Source organism: Scylla paramamosain, chromosome 35, assembly GCF_035594125.1.
Source record: "Scylla paramamosain isolate STU-SP2022 chromosome 35, ASM3559412v1, whole genome shotgun sequence".
NCBI classification, from domain to species: Eukaryota; Metazoa; Arthropoda; class Malacostraca; order Decapoda; family Portunidae; genus Scylla; species Scylla paramamosain.
The window spans coordinates 4,802,655-4,827,360 of record NC_087185.1 but is presented as its reverse complement, the minus strand read 5'-3'; the positions used below and the strand labels follow the sequence as shown (position 1 = coordinate 4,827,360).

General features: G+C 45.6%; 1 protein-coding gene across 8 annotated transcripts in view; it reads right to left on the bottom strand.

Annotated features, from left to right (window-relative positions):
- The window catches only part of LOC135090589 (zinc finger protein 354A-like), a 34,802-nt gene that overhangs the window by 5,981 nt on the left and 4,115 nt on the right, over positions 1 to 24,706 (bottom strand). The window contains exons 6-9 of one of the 8 annotated variants that reach the window (XM_063987473.1): positions 16,828 to 16,954; positions 16,370 to 16,698; positions 15,585 to 15,711; positions 13,305 to 14,702 (exon numbers count right to left, since the gene is read on the bottom strand). The exons of 1 other annotated variant lie outside the window; for it this stretch is intronic. In XM_063987473.1, the coding sequence (XP_063843543.1) occupies positions 13,411 to 14,702; positions 15,585 to 15,711; positions 16,370 to 16,698; positions 16,828 to 16,954 (1,875 nt within the window). In that variant the 3' untranslated portion in view covers positions 13,305 to 13,410. 6 more of the 8 variants (XM_063987474.1, XM_063987470.1, XM_063987469.1 and 3 more) reach the window with 6 other exon arrangements.

Sequence of the window (24,706 nt, the reverse complement as noted above, 5' to 3'; positions counted from 1 at the left end):
TAACAATTTGTAAACTTTACGCAACCTACTTGCTTGATGTACACATTAGGCAATTTTCTGCCTAATGTTCACATTAGGCAATTGTCCACATTATGCGTAACATATATATATATATATATATATATATATATATATATATATATATATATATATATATATATATATATATATATATATATATATATATATATATATATATATATATATATATATATATATATATATATATATATATATACATATATAACAGATAGAGATAGATAGTTAGAAAATATAGAGATAAATGTAGATAGACAGACCGATGAGCTTGTTTCCTGCTAACCTGGCGCGGCGGGCAAGAGTGAGCTGTGGTCAGTGGGGCTGCGCGGGCTCCGGCGAGGAGGCGGTGCCGGGATAAGTGCGGGAGGGTTCGTGAGTGTTCTGGGGCGGCAGCAGCTCGGCCACGGTGTATTGCTCCTCGGCGTCCTGCCTGTAGTAGCTGATGGCGTGCAGGGGAGCGGCGGCCTCGTAGGAGCGGGCCACGGCGCGGTCTTCAGGACGATAGTAGGTAAGGTTTTGGATGGGCTGCGGGGTGTGGAGGTTCACCACCTGCACCACGCCTCCCTCACCCAGGGAGTACACGGCCGCCACTCTCACGCCCACGTCCTCGGCTTCTTGTTGCGCCGTCTCCTTCAGAGTGGGTGACAAGCTACTGGGGCCGCCCTGCTCCTCCTCAGGGAGCGACGACCCCGTCACGCCTTCACATTTAGGCGTCCCTGGGTTGGCGGGGCCTTGGCTTGCGGCTCCCTTGGATGGCGCCTCTGGAGCCTTTGTCCTCTTCCTGTACTTGCCGTGGTACTCGAGGCCGTGCACGCGGCGCACGTGCTTGGCCAGGGCATTGGGCTTCATGAAGGAACGTTCACACACGTGGCAGGTGTGGGGCTTCTCCCCGGTGTGTAGGCGCCGGTGGTACATGAGCGCCGACGAAATCTTGAAACTGAGGCCGCAGTACTCGCACACAAACTTCTTCACGTTGTGGTGCACGCCCGCCACGTGGGTGCGGAGGTCAGAAGGGGTGATAAACTTCTTGCCGCACACCTCGCACAGGTGTCGCCGTACCTCCTGCCCGAGGTGGTTCCTCTTGCGATGGCTGAGCAGATTGGAGGCGTCATGGTAGACGGCTGAACAGTCTTCACACGGGTATATCACCGCCTTCACGTGGCAGTAGTTGATGTGTCGCTTAAGGTTGCGCTGCGCCACCTGCGTGTTACACCTGGGGCAGGACACAGGCTTGTGGGTGGCCATGTGGTGTGAGTAGCCCGAGGCCCGCACCTGCTTATGACACACGCGGCACTCGCGGGTCTTGGCGCCGCGCCCCGCCGTCGCCCCGTCCCCGCACTGGTGGCCTTTGCGGTGGGCCAAGAAAACATCAATATTTCCATCAATCTGTTCACTGCACTGCACGCACTTGACAGACTTAACATCTGAATGTATTCTCTTAAAGTGATTCCTGAGGTCACTGATGGTGAAATAAGTAATGAAACAGACGGGGCACTGCTTGGAGAGGGGCGGCGGCGGGGCGCGGCCGTCAAGGGTGTCGCTGGCGGCGGCCTCCGCTGATGGCAGGCGTCGCGTGGCAGTTGTTTCATGCCAGCTTCCCTTTCCTTCCTCCGCCTTGAGGGAATGCTCGTCAGGCACGGCTGCAGGCTGCGTGGTGGTGCAGGAAGGCCGGGACCGCGAGGGCGTGCTGGCAGCCGCTCCCTGCAAGATCAAGAGTCCTAATTCACAGTTTCAGGAACGAAAACCTCCAGTCGCCACGCTCCCCGCGAGGCCCACCAGCCTTGCCTCGCCGCGCCTCGCCACAGCCGCCACACATCGATACCTCTCTGTCGTCTGATATTATTGCTAAGCTATTCTAGTATGCAATGAGGTACGGCAGTGAGTGCCGGACAGCACGGTGAAAATGCGTGAGGCCTGGGCGTCACCCTCCTGGAGCGGCGTGTGACAGTGCGTGAGTAGCGTGGCCCGGGCCGGGGGAAGACCCCGCCTGGTGTGGTATTGCAAGGAAAACAAATAAAAGGTTTATTCCTTTATTGGACTTTTATAAGAAAGTAAATAGCATTTAGTAAATAACTTAACGAGAAATAAAATATTTCCATGTACAGAATATAACGTTTCGAACGTCTTTTTTTTTTATCACACAGCAGAATTGTTGTCCCTGTCAGTTTTCATACACCACGTACACCACGCCGTCCTGCTCCAGCTCCACGGCCCCCATGCCCATGTCCTGTACGGTGCCCACGGCGGATATCACCTCGCCGCCCATCTCCATGGGCACGGTGATCTGCACCACCTCGGGAATGGCGGCGCTCGTCTCTCCCACCGCCGCGATGGCCACCTCCTTGTCCTGCTGCTGAGCCGCAGACTGCTGCTGGTAGTGGCGGCGGGGACGGCTGCGGTCCTCCTGGCTTTTGGGGCGCCCCTGCTTGAAGTAGACACCGGTGTACTGGGCGCGGTGGTCGTGCTCCACGTGCCGCTTGAGGTAGGAAGGCACTCTGAAGGAGCGGCCACACAGGGTGCACAGATGGGGCCTCTCCCCTGTGTGGAGGCGCTGGTGGTACGTGAGCGACACTTTGCTTTTGTATCCTTTCTTGCAGATGGCGCACCAGTAGTTCCTCTCGCCGCGGTGGACGCGAGACATGTGGATGCGCAGGTCGGCGGGGGTCAGGAAGCCCTTCTCACACGTGTCGCACATGTGTTTCCTCACCTCCTCGCCCATGTGGACGCGCTTCACGTGGAAGTGGAAGCTGGCCTTGTTGTGGTACACGGCGCCGCACTCACTACACTCGTATTTTTTCTCCCTGGTGTGAAGGTTCATGTGGATCTCCAGGTTCTTGATGCTGATGCCACAGATGCCGCAGGTCTGCAGGGAACGGGTGTGGTTCCTCATGTGGTACTTCCACTGCACCTTATGGGCGAAGGACTCCCCGCACAGCCTGCACCGCACGGGCCGCTTGTCGTAGCCTGCCTCCTTGGGGTGCTTGAACTTCAGGTGCGCCACGTAGGTGGAGTAATTTTTCAGCATGGTGGAGCAGAACTTGCAGCTGTAGCCTTCTATCTCCGGATGTACCGTTAGTAGGTGCCTTTTGAGCTGGTCCACCTGTCTGTACTTCAGGCGACACACGGGGCACTGGTGCGTGCCGTACCTGTGGCCCCACTTGTGCGAGGACAGCATGCGTCCCGTCCTGAAGCGACGTTCACACTCACTGCACTTGAAGGTGAAGGCGCCGGCGTGGTCCTGGTACTTGTGGTGGTACAGGTGTGAGATGAACATGAAGCTTGCCTGGCACAGGTTACACGCGTGCGTGCGAGACTCCTTCCAGTCCACCTGAGCCTCGTGCTCGGCCAGGTGCTCCTCGAAGTCCACAGCGAACAGTTCCTTCTCGCACATCTCGCACGTCCTCTTCGCCCCGAGGCCGTGCTCGTGTGCCTGGTGGGCTTCGAATTTCTCGTAATTAGTAAACTCTGTGTTACAGTTGCCACACACGATGGCGTACCCAGAGGCATGGTAGTACTGCAGGTGGGCGAGCAGGTGGTTCCTGATGGAGAACCTGATGGGGCAGATGGGGCACTCTATCATGCCGCTGAAGTGGTGGACGAGGTGGGTGTGCAGGGACGCCTTATCGGAGCAGTGCTCGCCACACAGGCTGCATACTCGCGGCAGGCCGTCGTGGCATTTGTCCACGTGCTGTTCCATCTTCAGCTCGCTGCTGCACGCGTGCTCACACAGCCTGCACTTGGTGTTCTGTCCCTCGCCCTTACCAGTGGCAGCCATGCTTGCTTCCCTTCCATCAAGGCCGCCATCCCGCGAGGCAGCCGACTGGTCCAGCTTGGCCAGATACTGCTGGAAGGCCTGGGCGCCGTGCTCCTCCAGGTGGTCGTCATACAGCTCCTTGTCCTCAAAGTCCAGGTCGCACCAGGAACAGCGGAGGTCCATGGTCTGCGCCATATCGTCCTCAGGATTCACGTCCTCCTCTACCTCCATGTGGATCTCCTCCAGACGTCGCTGGGTGACTGAGGCGCGCGCCGCGGAGTCCAGTTCACTGGTATCGAATTCTGGATGTTCGTATCGAACATGGCGCCGCATTTGTGAATTGAAGGAGAAGGTGGCGGTGCATACGGGACAGGCGGGCCGGTCGGAGGCAGGCGAGGCATCATCAGCACCTCCGCCCTCCCTCGGGCTCACCGCCTCGGCCTGCAAAAGCCAAACAGCGGGCGTCAGTACGGTCCCGCGCGCCTCAACACTACTTTCCCAAGCTCCTCGCTGTCATCAGCAAGAACATATCAACATTACAACCACTAACACAGTAATAAGAGCACACGACTAACAAAGTTCAGCGAAACACAACTAAGTTAATATCTACATTAGGGAGAGCAGCGCATGCCGCGCCGCCACACCACCACGACCATTCCCTCCTTCACCGCTAGAGCGAAACTCATGCTCGACCCTCACACATTCTCCTGGCGCGTCACCACCAAAACTTTTCGATTGATCTGCAACCTGATGCCCCAAAGTTGAGTCAGGAGGGACCCGAGGGCGGCGCGCCGACACAAGACTTCACTCCATGCACCAACATGGATCGAAGGAAGGAAGGAAGGAAGGAAGGAAGGAAGGAAGGAAGGAAGGAGGGAAGAAAGAAAAAAGAAAGAAAGAAAGAAAGAAAAAGAAAGGAAGGAAGGAAAGAAAGAAGGAAGGAAAGATGGCAGGAAGATGGACATTCCAGCGAGAGAAGCTAGACAATAACAAATGCACAGAAGTCACGTCACTCATACAGAAGACGAAATGGAACATGAAGACATTTTACGCACAAAGCACACAAAACGTTACATTAGAACTGTAGGCATGCTTTTATCTTTAATCACGTACAAAACTGAGTGAAAATATGATTGATCGAATGAGAGAGAGAGAGAGAGAGAGAGAGAGAGAGAGAGAGAGAGAGAGAGAGAGAGAGAGAGAGAGAGAGAGAGAGAGAGAGAGCACCATTATAAACAAAACGTTGGAAAATCATTTAAACTAATCAGAGAAAAAAAAAATGGAAAATAGCAACACAAATATGGAGGCAAGATTAACATGTAACAATACATTATCATTAACGTGGCAACGGCACTCAGAATTTAAATAGCAGTAATAAAGTATAATGTCATTTAAATATAACTCGTAGATTGCCGTGAAAGAGTGGTATTTACGAAGCCCTTCCCGTGTAAATCAACGCTCGGTGCTTTAATGAAAATACACGTCATCTGTCGCAATAAATTACCTGATGATATAACACTTTATCTCATCTTGCAAATTTGTTTCTCTCGTACATTTTTCCTAGTCTTGGTGCTCTCTCTCTCTCTCTCTCTCTCTCTCTCTCTCTCTCTCTCTCTCTCTCTCTCTCTCTCTCTCTCTCTCTCTTTTCATCATTTGGTTTCATGTTGTTTTGAGGAGCAGTGATTAACATTTTTCTCTTTCTTATACGGTTTCCTCTTCATGTAAAAGGTGAAAACAAGAGAATATTTCCCCCTGTGTGTGTGTGTGTGTGTGTGTGTGTGTGTGTGTGTGTGTGTGTGTGTGTACGTGTGGTGCTCAAAACAAGCAACTTTAAGAGGCGGGCAGCGGTAAGTGGGTCTGCTCGCAACACTCTCCTGTGAAGTGTTTATATGCGCCATCTTGCATCCATTACTTCCCCCTCGACTCCCTCAACGGTGAAACAAGGAAATGTAACAGGGTTGAAATACGGCAGGACCATTTGTGTTTCTCCTTTATTCATTAATCACTAGTATTTTATTGATTTATGAAAGCAATACGAGTGGAATGAATATTTGTGATGATGAGAATGGTATGATGATAGTGATGGTGTCAATGAAAATATGAAATTGCTGTCATATTCCTTTTCATTTGGTTTGTTTTGTACGTACATGTGCACCCCTCCCACCCACGCACACACAAACACACACACAATTATCACGGTCATATAGAGCTAATAACTGCCACGCTTCAGGATCTAACATGCAACCTTAATTCCACGCGTCACACGATCCCCTCTAAGGATGCTGCGGGAGGCATGGCAGGGGCGGCTAGGAGTCCTCGAGAGCCTGTATGACATAGACGTTTTGGTGGCCGTCCTCCTCGTACAGGCTGGACAGGTCCCTGAGTCCCTCCACCACGGTCACCATCTCGGCCACGTCCTCCTCGCCCTGCACTCTCTTCCCATCCTTCGCCAAGCTCATCTCTATGCCGACCTCATCGCCTATAATGACGGATTTCGCGACATCGATTTCCACTATGTCAGAGGGAACGTCCTGCCTACTCCTCCCCGCCGCAGCCTCCTCCTCCTTCCCCTCCGCCACCACCCCAGCCCCCGCCCGCCGGTGTGGCTTGCGGTACAGGTGCTGGTACGGGCGGTGGTGCGTGCCCTCCATGTGAGTCTTGAGGGTAGAGGGGCGGTGGAAGCCCATGCCGCACTCCTCACACTTGTAGGGGCGCTCCCCCGTGTGTGCCTTCAGGTGGTAGTTGAGTGCTGACTTGCTCTTGTAGGCGCTGCCGCAGTACTCGCAGCAGTGCTGACGCTTGTGCAGGTGTACTTGCTCGTGGTGGTAACGCAGGAGAGAGCTACTGATGAACTTCTTGCCGCAGGTGTTACACAGGTGCGTCTTGGCGTTGTGGTCGTGGCGCACCTTGCGGTGGCCCAGCAGGCTGGAATGCATGAAGAACACCTCGCCGCACTCCTCGCACGGGAACTGCACGGCGCGGGTGTGTATGTTCATGTGCACGTCCACATGCACGAAGTACTTCTTGCACACGGGACACATGTTCTTGGGGGCGTTCTGGTGGTTGTGTCCGTGGCGACGCGCCATGTGCTGGTTGAGCAGCACGTGGTTGGGCAGACATTCGTCACAGTACTCGCACTTCAGCTCGGCACGGTCCTCCAGCAGCTCGGCATGCGCGGTGCGGCAGTGGTACAGGTACTTCCTGTACGAGGCCAGGCGCGCATCGCAGTACTCACACTCAATGGCCGTCACATCAGCGTGGGCGCGCAGGAAGTGCTGCTCCACGTGTTGCCGCTGATTGAACCTCAGTTTGCACACGGGACACCAGCACCTGCCCCTCTGGTGCCCCTCCCGGTGCAACTCAAGGGCGCGCTGCCCCTTGAACCTGTGGCCACACACGTCACACTGCTTGGAGTATTTGTGTGGGTGCTGCTGGTGGTTGTGGCGCGACAGAGCCGCCGCGCTGGAGAAAGTGATGTCACACTCAGGGCAGTGCGGCCACTTCTTGCCCGATCTGCCGCGCCGTCTGCCCGCCGCGTGGCTTCCTTCACTCACGGGTCTCACAGTGACGGGCCGCGGCTCCTGCTGCCACAGGTGTTCCTCAGTGTGCTCCTCCAGCTCGTCGTGAGGCACCAGTTCGTCACAGTGTTGACACCCCGCCGGCACCTCCCCGTGGCCTCCCGCCTGGTGAGGCTCGCGGCGGTGCTGGCGGTACTCCAGGAAGCTGGCGGAGGTGAACTCACAAAACTCGCACTTCAGCAGGAAGTCTCCAGGATGCTGGGCTTCCAAGTGTCTTAAAAATGGATACTTGAGGCCAAAGTGAATCCCACAGAAGTCGCACTTGAAGGAGCCGAGGAAGTGAAGCACGATGTGCGCCTCCAGCTCCTGCCTGAGGTGGAAGCGGTCGTCACACAGCCTGCAGGCGTGGGGCAGCGAGTCAGGGTGGGCCTGTCTCAGGTGTCGAGTGAGGTCGCTCACTGAGCTGTAAATAAGGCCACATTTGGGGCAATCACTGTTCTTTCTCGGCCTGCCTTTCCTGAGGGGCGGCTGGGGCTCCGAGAGAGGCGTCTCCGCCAGACCTCGCTCCTTCAGCAGCTGCGAGTACTGCTTGAGGCACTGGCTGGTGTGCTCCCCCACGTGGTCCTGCAGCTGGGACTCCCTTTCGAACACGACTCTGCAAAATTTGCATGAAAACGAAGTTGTCTTGACTTGTTGAGGCTGTGGGGTGCAGTGCCGCAGGTGCCGCGTGAGGGCCCCTACACTCCCCTCCTCCGCATCGCACTCCGGGCACTGGTAGCCGCAGCGATGCGCGAGGAGGCCGCGCGTGGAGGAGAACGTAAGGCTACATGAGTTACAAGTGAGGGAGGGTCGACTGAAAGCGTCCTGGCTCGGCGTGAGGAAGTGCTTCAAGCGCGGCGTGGCCTGCAGCACCTGGGAGATGTCCCCTTCCTCCTGCACCACCCGCTGTGTGCCGTCCTCGCTCCCCTGGGGAAATATTGCTGTTGTACAAGTGCACACACCATTCCTGGCCACTCGATACATCCGCGGCAATAACTATCACGACTCTAACACTCCAGTTAATTTGCGAGCAGAGCGTTACCGGGCCCTGGCGGCGCCATCACACACCTGAACGACTCCCACCTGAAGCCTGTTCGGTCATCAACGCGGTATAGGAAAATCAATACCCTCACTGATCAAGTACATGCATGTTATCGCCGCGCCATCCACGCAGACAGATGGCTGGCAGGAAGCAAATGGATTCTATTTTTACCCTCCCTCAACTTTCATGGCCGATGTTTTCCCTCTCTTTTTTTTAAACATATTTATTAATTAAAATGTGCTGTTCACAGGAGGAGTATTATCGCATTTAAACTTTCTTTCACACTAATTTTATGTGTACGATATACAAATAACTTTTACTTTCCTTGCGTGACAATTTATGTATAACTTTCTAAAGCTTTCCCAAGTAAAACACAAACAAGCAAGCAAACAACTCAGCGAGTGTACCCTTTTTTTATTACCACCTGTAAAAGCGGACATCGTTCCATCACATCCAATAAGTTTCAATTTCCAAATAGCTCACGTCCTCCCATCCCCTCCCCCCCACAGACGAGAGCTCACTACTTTAAAGTCTTGGTAAACATACAAAATACTCCACGCGTGATGATATTTACAGCACAGAATACAGTCTCTTCAGCACCACTTCCAACAGAACACTATCTGCATTTTCGATCCACTAAACATCACATCTTATAAAAAACACACTCATCACACACCACCTACACACTACACAAACATCACTTCATAAAAAATCTCTCCTTCATAACAACCCTACCCCTCTTTCCTTCACACTCACACACACACACACACACACACATCACTTCAGATTTATCCAGCATATCTTGCATAACAAAATATACTTCCATCATACACTTCACAAACATCACTCCAGCATCACCCATACAGCCACACACCCCACCACACATCACACACTCCACGAGCCACAATCATCACTACCATTACATCTAGCACTATATCTTGCATAACCAGACACTCCAACACACATCACATACATGCAACACACAGAAGGATGTACAGGAAGCCTCTAGTCACTACACAGTACTCGTACCAAACTGATGGATCAGCATCTCCAAATGTGGAGGTTCCAGAGTATTAGTTATTTTTATTACTTTTTTTTACTTTATTTTTTTTTGTCTGCATCAACAGTATGGAAGAATGCCCTTACCAAGCCAACCTCACCCCTTAAGATGCTAGACACAGTCATTCGTGTTATGTAGCTGTAAACACTGCCATCCTGTCCTAGAATGGTGAAACAAAAATGAAAAATGGATACTTCAGGTAAGGGTGACTCAGGTTTCACGACTGATTAAAGAGAGAGAGAGAGAGAGAGAGAGAGAGAGAGAGAGAGAGAGAGAGAGAGAGAGAGAGAGAGAGAGAGAGAGAGAGAGAGAGAGAGAGAGAGAGAGAGAGAGAGAGAGAGAGAGAGAGAGAGAGAGAGAGAGAGAGAGAGAGTGTATTTACAGGTGTGTGAGGAACTGTGTTCCCAATATTTCTTCCTCTTGATTGGCTTCACATATCATGGAAATAACATTGCACTACCTCAAACACCTTGGATGATTCAGGGCTTGTTCCTCCCTCTCCTCCACCCTCTGACTACTTCATTCTACCTATTAAAATCCTTCACAATGATATTTTCCATGCTTTCACTGGCCTAAACCCTTGGAATGCTTATGGACCAGATGGGGTCCCTTCTATTGTTCAACAAAACTGTGCCTTGGTGCTTGCATCTTGCCTAGTCAAACTCTTTCAACTCTGGGTATCAACATCAACCTTTCTTTGCTGGAAGTTTGCCTACATTCAACCTGTTCCTAAAAAGGATGACCATTCTAATCCCTCAAACTACCATCTTATTGCTTTAATTTCCTGCTTATTTAGTTTTTGAATCTATTCTTAACAGAAAGATTCTTAAACATCACTTCACAACCTTCTATCTAATTACCAGAATGGGTTCTGTCAAGGCCACTCTACTGGTGATCTGGCTTCCCTTTCTGAGTCTGGCCTTTTCTTATGTTGCGATTTTTGTTGTCCTTAGCTGGTGCCCCTCAAAAAAAGAAAAAAAAAGAAAAAAAAAAAGTGACTGATCACACACCTTGGCCACACAGATCATCACACCACACCAGCCATCACTCCATCACTCTGCCAGTTCCACATAGATGACCTGCATGTCTGAGGGCTGGCGGGGGTGGGGCTCGTCCTGGGGCAAAGCCTGTATCACCTGCAGAGGGGAGTCCTCCTCCACCACCTGCACAACATGGCCATCCTCTCCAACTTCTGTGATCAGCTGAGGGTCCTGCTTTCCTTCCACCACCACCCGTCCCTGTCCATCAGTAGTGCCGGCCTTGTCACCTGCACCACCTTCCAGTGACGCCCCCGCAACGTTGCCAGCACTGCGGAGGTAACGCCTGGACCGGTGGTGGATGCCGTGGACGCGGGACATATGTGTTGAGAGCTCTGAGGGGCGGGAGAAGGCTGCCACACAGATGGTGCAGCAGTGTGGCCGCTCCCCGGTGTGGGTGCGCCTGTGGTAAGTCAGGTCGCCAGCCTTGAAGTAGGCTCGGCTGCAGAATTCACACTTGTGCCGGCGTTTATTCTGGTGTGCGGCCATGTGGCGCTCCAGCTCATGCCGTGTGATGTAGGCCTTGCTGCACTCAGAACACACGTAACGGGAGTACTTCTCCCGGAGGTGGTGGCGCTTCACGTGGTCAGAGAGACGGCTGCTGTTGTAAAACGTCTGGTGGCAATAGGAACACTCTAACTTGTGCTGCTTTGTGTGCTTCTCATTAATGTGTGACGATATTTGATATTTGCTAAATTTTTTCCCACAATGCAAACAGTCTACCATCTCTGGGTGACGCACTGCCTTGTGCTGACTCAGCTCTCGGCCTGAGTGGAATTTTTCTCCACACTTGGAGCAGGCCACGTTACGGGCCAGACCCAGCTGGCCTGGATGGTGAACCACAGCATGGGTGAAGATGGCATTGATAGACTTCCCCACATGTGTGCAGTGCTGGCACCTGTAAGATGCAGTGTTGGCATGAACCACATTACAGTGGTTCTTTAAGTGATGGAACCTGGCAAAATGCTGGTCACACAGTGGACAGTTGATTTTGCCAGTAGAGTGGGTCTCAGTGTGGTCAAGCAAGCCACCACTGGAACTGAACAACAAGTGACAGATTTCACATCGAAAACTGAGCTGCTCTCCATGACTCTCCTGCAGGTGGCGTCTTCGAGCAGAGGGCAATTTGAACTTTTCTTGGCACTGACCACACTCCAGATGGCCACCATCATCTTTATCACTTGCTTCATTACTATTTTCTTTATGCACTTTACCCTGTACACACACAGCTGCCTCCTCCTCATGAGACTCCATGTGACTGCAGTAGTCTGAGAGAGATGACATGCAACTTCTGCACACCACACATGTATATGTTGCTGGAGCCTCCAAGTGAGCCTCCTGCATGTGTTTCTGAAACTCCAAGGCATGGAGGTAACCCACAGTGCAGACAGGACAGAGCAGCACCGGGCCATGTGTGCGCAGGACGTGGCTGCCCAGCTGTCGAAAAGTGCGGAATCGAGCATCACACAGTGCACAAGGACGTACAAGAACCTCGGGGTGGTGGCTAGCCACATGGCGGTCAATACCCCCAAATGGTATTAACCCACAGATGTCACAGGGCCTGTAGCTGGCAGGGGGACGGCGCCGTGGGGTGGATCTTTTTGGCATGCAGAACACAGTGACGGCACCACTTGTGCTGGGTGATTTTTGTGACCATTCATGGGCTGGAATGTTTGTTGCCTGGCCGATGGTCACACCCACGCTCTCCTGCAACATACACATGGCCTCACTCCCCTGACAATGAGCCTATTTCCTTTTCTTAAAAATCTTCATCATAAGGTTTTACATTCATCTTGAGCATTTCCTTAAATTACATGCTGTATTGATCCAGCAACATCTGTGGCAATGGAGCAAGATGACTACAGAATGTTCATGCAAGGTGTGAGATCAGCCAGTGGCCACCTGCCACACATTGCGCACCACCATCCATCCACACTGAATCACAGCAACACTTTAGATCAAAATATGTCTTGTACAAGCTAAAACAATGAATTACTCCATGCTGATAGTATGCACTGAATATATATATATATATATATATATATATATATATATATATATATATATATATATATATATATATATATATATATATATATATATATATATATATATATATATATATATATATATATATATATATATATATATATATATATATATATATATATATATATATATATATATATATATATATATATATATATATATATATATATATATATATATATATATATATATATATATATATATATATATATATATATATATATATATATATATATATATATATATAATATACATATATATAACACACACACACACACACACACACACACACACACACACACACACACACACACACACACACACACACACACACACACACACACACACACACACACACACACACACACACACACACACACTACATATATTTTCTCACAGTGGTGTCTTCATTGTCTTCATACCATCCCTTTTTCCTGTGGTGCACGAGACAGATAAATATGTAAGAACAGAAAAATAGAAAAAATCAATAAACATCACGAAATTACCAATATACAAGTACACTAGACCACAGTGGAGTGGAGCACTGCAACTGAACTGCAGCAGATACACAGCGAGTAGTATAACATGATGAGATGGAATGTGTCAACAAAATATGTATAAGCAAAATGTGACAGGGTTATGAGTTAAATACATATGGAATGTATTTACATGGTGTGGATGCTGAATGGTTTGTGAACAAATGATACTCGTACTGTATGGAGACCAAGAAACAACAATTATATATGTATATATATATATATATATATGTATATATAATATTCTTTATTGATGAGCAACACAAAATCAAATTAAGAGTACAAAGCACTAAATTATTTCTTTACATTACATTACATTACAGAAGGCAAAGCTATTCATTCCCCTGAAGTGTCAGGGCCATTGAACACTGCTACATGGTTCAGCAAGTCCAGAGGTGAAAGCTCATTCTTGCTGAAACATTCCCACGTTTCAAAAATTTTTGCTTGTACACGAGAGAACTTTGCTCTCTGGTATTTTATCAGCTCCTCATCAGTCACAAGAGAAATTTGATTTTCATCAAAGATAGATTCTTTGAAAAGGAGTGCAATGAGCTGATAGAATCCCATGCTCTTCTTCTGTGATTTATGAGTGACCCTCTTCAGCCAGCCATCCACGTCGTTCTTGGTTCTGATGGGTCTCTTAAAGACAGACCACCTGGAAGGTGGCCACAGAGAGCTATCAAGCCACATTAACCTAACAAAGTTCACTAAGTCCTTGTAGCACTGACTGGAGTCCTCTGTAGAATCAGTAAACTCAACAAACATGCCTGGGATTTCTGTCACTGGCAAGAAGGGCAAGGCCATCAACTGTCTGCAAAATTTCTGTGTTGAATCACTGTTGTGGTAACTTGCAACCAAGTCCAAATCACTGATCTTATGCCACACCAACTGGTTCCAGCTGTAATGAGAACCATACAGTCTGGCTGTGGGAAGAATATCCATCACAGCAGTCCAGAGTCCCATTTCAAAGTCCATGGTGATGGTATGAACATTAGGCATTGCTGGCAGAAGTTCCAATATCTTAAGAAGCACAGCAACATAATCTTCCTTAGTTCTGTCTGACATAAGTACAAATAACATGGGAACCTGCTTGGATGTGGACCCTGATTTAATAAATACATGCAGAGAGAACAGCTGCTGGAATGGACTGGATACAAGGGAGAACCTTAGATCACAGTACCACATTCTTGCCTGAGAGAGCAGACTGAGCATGGCTGGGGTGCCAAAAATTAAGTGCCTTTTTCCAGCAATAAATATGTCTGCTTTCAGGAATCCTTCAGGGATAGCTGAGTCGTTGGTCTCAAAGTCTAGTGATGCGGGATCCTTCGGCCTGGCTGCCCTTCTCTGGTAGTTGACGCTCCTGATGAGGTTGGCAAGCTTGAGGGAACCAGGACACTCTGAGGCAAAGTCTGAAGCTAAGACTCTCTTGACTATTGAGGCTGCAGACTCATGAGGGTGAGCTCTTGCTTCTCTGTTCAGTCTACTGAGAAACTTGGCCTTAGAAAGTGCTCCCACCTCAGGAGGGTGACAATGCTCCACACTCCCACACATGAAAACAAGGCTGCTCTGACGCACAGTTGCCCTGCAATATACCTTGTCATTTCTGATGGTGCACCGCCACACAGCAGCTGCAAAGCAAGATTACACACCAATAATGTCTTGATCTCCTTGAAATTGAAGTATATGCACACACATTTTCTCAACATTTGTGTCTTTTCTTCTTTTTATAAGGCTTAAATTTGTGGAAAATATTGCTGTGATTTTACATAAGGATATTAAACATTACTTTTCATCCAGTCTTATAAGTACATGGATATCAGAAATGGTGGCGTCAGTGTGTGAAATTTCATTATTAAATTTACTTCAAAATGACAGTAACAGAAGCTTGTTAAGTGAAAAGACTGAGTGCTCCAGTAATATTTGGTGGCTGACATCTTTCTTAAGAGTTCATACTTCTTGCCACAGCAATAAACTGTTGATGATTACATTCAATGACTATTTCAAATAAGAGAAAGAAATTTTTCCTGTGAACTGCATTAACTGTATTCTTTAAAATATAAATCTAATAAGTACCTCAAAACAGTGCAATATCATTTGAAGATATCAAAAGGTCATTTCAGACGTTTAGATATTAAGCACAAATATCAAGTTGAAATAATGCTGCACCATTAGCACTGATAATGATAACATGAGACAATTTGAACATCATCTCAGCTATCAAAACACTGGAGAAAATATGAGATGCCTATATATTTTCCAATTAAATTTCCAATTCATGGCTGTAAAATTATGAGAATATTTTCGATTTTCAACAAATAATTTATTGCTTGCATGTTGTCATGCACGTGTGAGAAATATCTGGAGGAGGAAGGCTACTTTTTGGTGCAAAATTTAATAGTCAGTGACGACAGAAATTGAAGATATTACATACTCCAAACAAATAACAGTGCACTGGCATAATGTTAAACTTCAATGTAACAACAATATTACAGTGAAAACAACAACAGTACCATTGGCTGTCCCCTTGGCCTGGGTGTAAGAATATCCTCTGCTGTCAAGGAGCCTTGGTTTCCCTCTCTTAGTGGCATCCTCTACTACCTCGAATGTCCAGGGGGCTGGCTCTTCATCTACCAACACCTACATAGCAACATTAAAGTCAGTGGCTGAACAAGTAAGGGCTAAATTGCTAATCTGAGTGGAGGAAGGCTAGTGCAATATATCTGAATGAACTACATTCCTGACCAGACTGTGTAAAACATTTTGTGAGTGAAAATCTTTTCATGTGAAGAGTAGAAAGTTAGCAAACAACAGACTTCTTGTATGTGAGTGCCATGTAGGTATTATGGGAGTATAATGAGTGACATGTAAGCAATTTGTAAACTAATGAACAACGTGCACTCTTAAAATTACATTTCCAGAATTATAAATAGCTAAAATTTAGTCAATATGTGATAAAAGAAGATGGAAGAGTCTGTTTGCATTCCTTCTTTTCACAAGAGCTAAAAGTATGCCTCCCTGCCTCTACTACCAATCAACAAGAACAAATTATTTCTCATCAGTTCATTTAAATTACCATAATGTCTAATAAAAAATCACTTGATTCATGACATAAAAAATCCAAAATGCTTACATAAATAAATACTAGCTACGAGTATACATAAGAGCATGAGCTGATTCAAATATTGCAAACTAAGTAACTATGCAAAATCAGAAAGAGGAAAGATGATCCTATGCATGAACTGAAGTGACTGCATGACACACAAGCTAAGGGAGACCAACAAAGCCAAAAGATCACCTTTACATTTACTGATGAGAGGCTCTTGGGGTGCAGGGACCGCCTGTGGTAGTGTGCTCGCCTTATAAGCTTGGCCTTGGCAATGTGATCAAGAGTATCCGGGGTGAACTCTGTGGATATCACCTCTTTTGCTACCGAGGCAGGTGACTCAAGAGGACGAGCTTTGATCTCTTTGTTGATCCTACTGAAGGCCTTAGCCATGGGAAGAGCCCCTTGTTCTGCCAGGTGGCAATGTTCCACTGAGCCAGGAATGAACATATAGCCCTTCTGTCGTACAGTGGCCTTGCAATAGGTTTTGACATTTCTGATGGTACACCTCCAAGTAATACCTGAAAATGTCCATAAAAAGGTATTGTAATTCCCTAGTGTTGTATGGAATCTAGGAAACTGCAGCACAAAATTTGCATTTATAGCAGTCTTACTTTGAAAGGTAATATATATAAACAGAGGTATATTACCTTTGGGAGATTCTTTGCCTCTGGTGTAGGAATATCCTCTGCTGTCAACCAGTAAAGTGTTTCCTCGACTAGTGGCATCATCCACAAGGTTAAATGCCAATGGTCCACCCTCATCATCTGACGACATCTGGTCAGGCAGGTGGACAATGAGGTGCATTCACCTAAGCTTTCCATTCTTATATATGTATTCGTGTAAAACTGAATTTATTATTGCAGTGAATTCACAGTAGTGACCACAACAAAAATAAAACAATTCAACTATCTGTCATGTATAAATCCATACTGCTGCTTGTTTTATGAAAGCTGCCAATACTCAGACCTTCCACAATGTCTGTTCCAATGCAATATGGCACACCAATTAATGAGTAAAAGCATAAAAATTACTACTTTGCTGACAGCCCAAAGACTCACAAAATTAACTTTTGTGATCAATGATAGCTATTACGAGTAATATTACTCACATGCAGACAATTTCAGCAGTGCTAAGCTATTTCACAACAACTTTCTTTTATGTGAAACTTAATACTGACATTGTTCCTTGATAAGGAATCAGGAATGTGAGCCATGTTACAATAGGAGCAGAAAGTATAGTATGCATGTACGTGCACACACACACACACACACACACACACACAGTCATACAAAGACATTCCTCTTACTGTTATTCATCATTTACATTTATTCACACCACCTGTATATCAAGCACTCTCTGACAACCTGCTGCCTTCAGGAGCACCCCATAAATGAGCAGTCAAAGCCATAAAGCCTCCCTCCCTCCCAATGCAGACACACTCCTTTCTTACTCATTCCCTCCCCACTTCACATTTGGTCCACACCTCCCACATTTAAGATGCATCTCTCTGCCCCTCCCACAAACTCACTCACTGCACACTGCTCTCCAAACTCTTCCCCCATGCTGTCAAAGATGGTGTAAGAGAACATGAACACTCAGTCTGAGGCCTTCTCCTCTAATCAATATAAAAGGAGGTAAATTTCAAGGGAAGTTGAAAAAACTTGCAGAGCCTTTTGCAAATTCATCTTGATTCCTGAGCATTGAAAATAAAATAAGGTTTCTATACAATACCCATTTGAGAATATTATTAATATATATACACTTGCCAAAGAATGTTATCATATTTATTATGCAATCATTACATATAAATAATTAATAGTATATATACATATCACACATAAGCACCACCTCTATAAGAGGAATTAATGTGCATTATGAAATATTTTGCCTCCACATGAGGATGCTTCCTTTCCAAAATGGAAATTAATACATATGCATTTAAGGAAATACATTTTGTCCACCATTTCTCAGTATAAGAAAGCAAGAAAATAGGAATTATTTAACTATGTATAAGAAATCTGGAAATATTTAACCTCAGTTAGCATTGAACTTTGTAAATGACAGATCTCTAATTAGATGGCTTGCTGAAATAAGGGTGTTCCACATACTGCTTACATCTTTCAATTAAATGATAAAACTGTCACTCAGAGGGCACTTTTTGGCTCTGAATATCTTTCATTCCAAAAATTTTCCTTAAGATATGCATATGAACATTTTTCTCACCGGAAACAATAAATAAGGATGACAATAGCTCCAATGCAAAATAGATTTCCCTTCCACTAGACTAATGCTCAACACCTTTCCACTCTGTCATTCCCACTCGAGACTCCTCCCCTTCCTCTGCCACAATGAGCTGGGTGCCCTCCCACTCCCCTGTCAACACAAACTGGTGGGGCCCTCCCTGAGACACAGCTACTCTGCCTGCCCACTCCTCAGAAATAACAGATGCATCCTCACAGCCCTCAGGGAGAATAATTTCCCACTCATCCTCAATTATAGGGGCCATGTGATTTTTTCCTAGTCCTGTTTCTGATGGTAGATTTGGATGGGACATATCAGTTTCCTCATTTCTGGAGTGATTCAAGCCAACCTCGGCAGCATTTACAGTGTGGATGAGAGGATTAGCTGCATCATTATAGGACACCACCTGGATCACGTTACTGGTCTTTTCAGGCACACTCACAACAGTTTCCTCAAGACCGACAGCTAAAGTTGGTGTTCCCTCACTGTTCTTTTTTATCAAATGTGTAAGGGAACTGTCTACACCATTTTGTCCATCACTATATGAAGGAGTCTCCTTGCTCATGACGACTTGCAAGACACCATGCTGCCTCTTGTAATCCCTCACCCGAGTTATGCCGTGCACTCGTTTCATGTGAGTGCTCCACCCTACATAATTCTCAAATTCTGCTTTACATTCAGGGCACACAAACATAATATTGGAGTGTTTCTGCATGTGGTACCTAAGAGCTGAGGACGTCAAGTAGGTTTCCCCACACATGTCACACCTGTAAGGCCTCTCACCAGTGTGGCTTTTGATGTGGTACTTTAATTCAGTCTTGGTGAAAAAACTTCTGCCACAGTGGTCACACACTTTGTCCCTTCCTGCCCCAAACTCCTCATGAATTCTTCTGACATGATCAATAAGGGTGTATTTTGACACAAACGCCTTATCACAAATATCACATTTACTGTATGTGTCCCTGGAGTGAGTCCTCATGTGAGTTGCTAGAGAATATTTATTTGCCAAAACTTTACCACACACATTGCACGTGGGTGGCTTGGCATTTTTATCCCTCTCATGGACACAGAAATGTCTGACAAGGTTGCCTCTCATTGCAAATTTCATCCCACACTCAGAGCAGCAATACTTGGCCATGTGGGACTCCTCTGATTCTGGATGGTCCTTTCGTCTGTGGCAGATCAACCTCATCTGGTCACGAAATTCTTTATGACAGTATTCACATGCTTTGCTTAATGCCGACCTGTGCACCTTTCCTTCATGCAGACCAAGCTGGTGTTTAGATGCAAATCTGACACTACATTCACTACATCCATAATCTCCAAACAGGTGAGTCAGAATGTGGTCTTGCAGTAGGCTTTGTGATGAGTATGTGTTCTCACAATAATGACAACAAAGTGTCTTGCTTTTGTGTGTCTTTTCATGAGCTAAATACAATGAAGCTTTCTTGAAGATCTTTTGACACACATCACACACCAGAGAGCCTCTGCTCCCCCAAACAAGCCCATCAATTTGAACTTTACCTCTGTGGAACTTAATTATATGTGTCACAAATTTTGATCTCACCTGAAATATTTTGTTACAAAGGGGGCAAGCATATTTTCCACCCTCTTTATGGATATGTTCTAAATTTCTATGGTTGCACAGCTCACTACTGGTTCCAAACTTTACATCACAGTTTTCACAAGGGTAGTCACCATTTATATGAGTCAACCGATGACCATCAAAACTTTTTGAGTCAACGAACTTCAATGAACATTTGTCACAGGTTAGAAAATTTTCTTTGTGTTTTTCCTGAAGGTGATGAGACAATGAAAGACGAGCAGCCTTGTGTGGACAAAATGGACACGAATACTGTTTATTTTCATGATTTTCCACATGATTCATCAGCTGCGTGGTAGGAACCTCCTCCTCACAGTGGATACAAGTCTCAGTTTCCACCTTTCCTGAGCAGCCAAGGTGACCTTCTCCAGCTGCTATACAACCTTCACCATCCAACTCCTGTAATGGAGACAGTGCACTGTAGAGGACCATCATGTTCATGGTCCTAATTAACAATGGAAAGTGAAATAGGTCCATCTGGTCTGACAATTTCCCAAAGTAAGAAACATATCTCTATGTAGCTAATAAGTGATAGTTTTTCAGGTTGTGGAATGTTTTGTCAATACTGGTGTGACCATGCTAGTACACTCTATCTTGAAACTTTCACCAAGTGTACTCTTTAACTTTAATGAAGTCAATAATTTCTCCATGTTGCTTCCTCTTCCCATCCCTTACTTCATAGATATAGGTAACTTCATCTTGCGGCTGCTGAACATTAGCAGTGGAAGCAGCATCCATCACTGTGTCCTCCAGCACCATCATCCCCATCCCATCAGGTATTACAACCTGCACTGGTGGTTTCTGTTCTTCCTCCACACGATACAGTGTGATGTGTTCTAAGCCGTCTTCATCCATCACATCTTCAACCTTCCCTGTTAGAACCTTCTGCTCAGAGGCAGTTTCCATCTGCGTGAGTTCTTTCGCTTTCTCCAATCCGTGGCGTGAACACAGATCCATGAAGTTGCCAGGGTGTGCAACTTTATGGACTCGTCGCAAGTGATTCTTTGTGTCAACATCCCGCCGAAACATCTGGGAGCAAATAGGGCACTCAGAGTCCCTGGTGGTTTTGTGTGTGGCTCTGTGGTAACGCATGCGTGACAGAGTGTAGAAGGCGTCCCCACACACGTCACATTTGTAGTTTCGCTCGTTGGTGTGAGTCTTGTGATGAAGTGTCAACTCCCACTCCTGAAGGTAAACCTTACCACAAAGCTTGCACTTGAACTGAAAGTCACTGCGATCACTGTGTACTCTCTTTATGTGCATTTGCAGCAAATGTTTGGCATAAAATTCTCTCTCACACTGAGGACACGAAAAAGCGCGTTCCTTAGTGTGGACCATGTTTATGTGAATGTCTAAAGATGCTTTAGAACTTAATTTTCTATGACAAAATTTGCATTGATATGCCCTGATGTGACTCAACATGTGTCTCTTGAGACCTAATTTTGATGGATATTTTTCTTTGCAAATAACACATGTTTCAGGACAATCCATATTATCTTTGTGCTCCATTTCTTTGTGTGTTTTCAGTGATGTGGGACTACTGAAAAATCTTTTACATTCATCACACATGAGCACTTTTTTCTGCCCATGGACATAATACATGTGGTCAACGAGGTGATACTCTGTCCCAAACTTTACTGCACACTTCAGACATTCATATGACCCATTGATGTGAGTTTTTAAGTGGCTTTCCAAAAATTTCAACTTTGAAAATCTACGGCAACAGACTTTGCATTCATGAGGGAACAGGTGGATGTGTTCCTTATACCTGTGAGTATGATATGCTATCATATTTTTACACACATTTCCACATTCTTCACAAAGTATAGAGTTGACGGGAGCAACCTTCACGTCAGTGTTAGCAGACTTTCTCTTTCCTCTTTTGTGCTTTTTTTCAAAGTGGAATTGTAACTGCTTCTCATTTATGAATGTTGCATTACAAGAATTGCAAGTGTTGGCAGTATCAGGATGATTATCTTTCAGATGCTTGATGAGAAGAGCAGCTGTTGGAAAGCCCACTTCACACTTATCGCAAGACAGGTTATTTGGAATGTGGTTGACCAGATGAGAATCTAAATCATATTTTTTGTCAAAAACAAGGGGGCAGTGGGGGCATTTGCCACTCGGTGTGGCATGAGCCTCAGAACAGTGAACCTTGAACAGCGGTTCACTATTGAACAGCTCACCACAATCTGGACAAGCCAGGAGCTCATCAAGGTACACGTGAGTCACACTATTTGTGGTAGGCTTGGACTGCTTGGGTCGAGATGCCTGACATTCTTGGGGGGCATGCTCTAACTTAATTGGACGCTTTCCCACTCCTCTTACAAAGTGATCGTCCTCTACCCCTCCCACGTTCCTCCCCTCAACGATATTCTCAAGGTGTGGAGACTCCTCCTGGAACAAGAAGAAGTTGCACTTAGTCACCTATTTTCTGTGCTTGCTTCTTGGCACAGCACATCAATGTAAGGTGAAGTGCAATAATATCTTCTTGTAAAAATCAAGCCATGGAAATATGCTTTAGTAATCAACAATAATGTCTAAAATGCTGTCAGTTCTCTTCTTGTAATATCATTCACCAGTGTTCAGGTTTTCTTTCTAATAATGTCAAATAAATTAACAAAAGTTTTTCAGTAATAACTAACCAGCGACCCACTAAGCATACAAAAGATAGATTTGCACGCTCATTTGCACACAAAAACATTCATGCACACATGTGCACACATGTGCATACACACACACACACACACACACACAAACAGTGATGCCACTGCAATTTTTCATAATCAACTCTATAATACAAACAAGCAAAGTATGTAAAATACTTTGTTTGTTTGTATAAATAAAAAGAATAGACACAGTAATCATTAGTAACGAGATGACAACCCACCCAAACCCCAAATATGAGTGCTTCCCATAAATGAGTTATGTGGTGCCACCAAACATCCACAGAAATCTAGCAACCTGTGGGAAACAAGCTGATGCTGCACCTCTGTGTCCCCATCACCACTTGGAGAATATGAAAACCTGACCAAGTTGAAAAGATCCCTAGTGTAAGATCATCTTTAGAAAGAATGAAAAAATACAAAGATGGTATATGGTATGGCACAGGGCACCTACCCTCACTCCCCCAAGACACCGGCCATAATCCCTTTTTGTTGCCTTTTTTACGATATGCAGGGAATATATTGGCAGTATTCTTTCAAGCCCAACCCAAACACACAGAATAGAGATTTGGATATTTTCAGCGACAATGAGCATAAAACATGTTAGATCTTGATTAAAAATTAAATACCACACTCAGTTCCAACAACAAATCAAATTATTAATGAGCTTCATATGATCATTACATGAATTACAGAACAAGCTAACATTGGTTGAGGGGAGGATGACAGAACTGATGGAGGTGGTGGTGATGCTGATGTAATTGAGGGCACATGAGGGATTAGAGTACCTGGATGGTAAATAATAATCAAAACATTTCTACTGTCACACATTTATCAGCTTGCCATATCACACCATTACTAAATTACTGATATCTTTCATGCCTAAATCTCACCCAGCACTTAACAGAGATCTCTTCATGAAGGCCAACAACATGTATTTCTCCAAACAGTTGCATACTGTTATTGAGGGCAATTTAATGTGCCTATGTTGTACCAGTAAGACTGCCACTATAATTTCTACTACTATATGCACACACATACACACATCCTTATGACACAAGTGGTGTACATCAGCCCAGAAAACTGTTAAAGTGTCTCTCAGATCACTACAATAAGCATCGCTTTGTGTTACAGCTGCTTGATCTCACATAACAATAACAAATCATTTGCTTTTTCCAAGAATAAAAGCATCAAACACAAACTCAATCATGAGGTAGCAGCAGTTGGTTCAATGCAGAGCCAAACAGACACAAAATAGTAGCATATTCAATTCACATCAAATAAAATTCAGTCTTATACATGATGATGGCAGCTTTGTTTACTGCTACACCTTGAGGTTGTAACACTCACCTTTCTGTTACATGAAATTCAAATACAGGTGAACCACGATTTACAAACATTAGGTCTAATAATTTTTTAAGATAAAAAATACTTTTTTCTTTGTCTTTTTCATAATTCACATTTGTGAATATAAATTTTTACAACTTTTAACAAAAGTACTAGAAATTAAATTCAACATCTACACATTATAAAAATTAAGAAATTTTCAATCAAAATAGACTTTTGGGCATAACTTATCAGTAAATTGCAATTCACCTGCAACATAGCCAGAATCATATTTAGCAATTTTATTAACTATTATGACCCTTTCTCTGCACTTCTATTGAAACAGTAAGACAAGGCATGATGTCTTGTCTTGGCAATTTTGCATTAATGGAAAAGTCATCTTGACATGTAGAGACAGATTTTGATGCTTTTATATCCTAACAAACATGAAAACATCAGTCTGACTAAATCATTCTTAGGGATTTGTTTTCCCATGCATGAAAATTTTCTTTGTCTGCAGCAACACAAATAATAGCATTACAATGAGCTTTGCAGCAGCTTTGTTCACAGCAGTGTTTGTGCAAGGTCTGACAATCCCAATTATGTTATCATTTCTACATCAAAAATTAAACTAGCTAAGATTTTGCTCTGGGTCAACAACAAATAATGTAGTTGTCTGGATTTACTAGA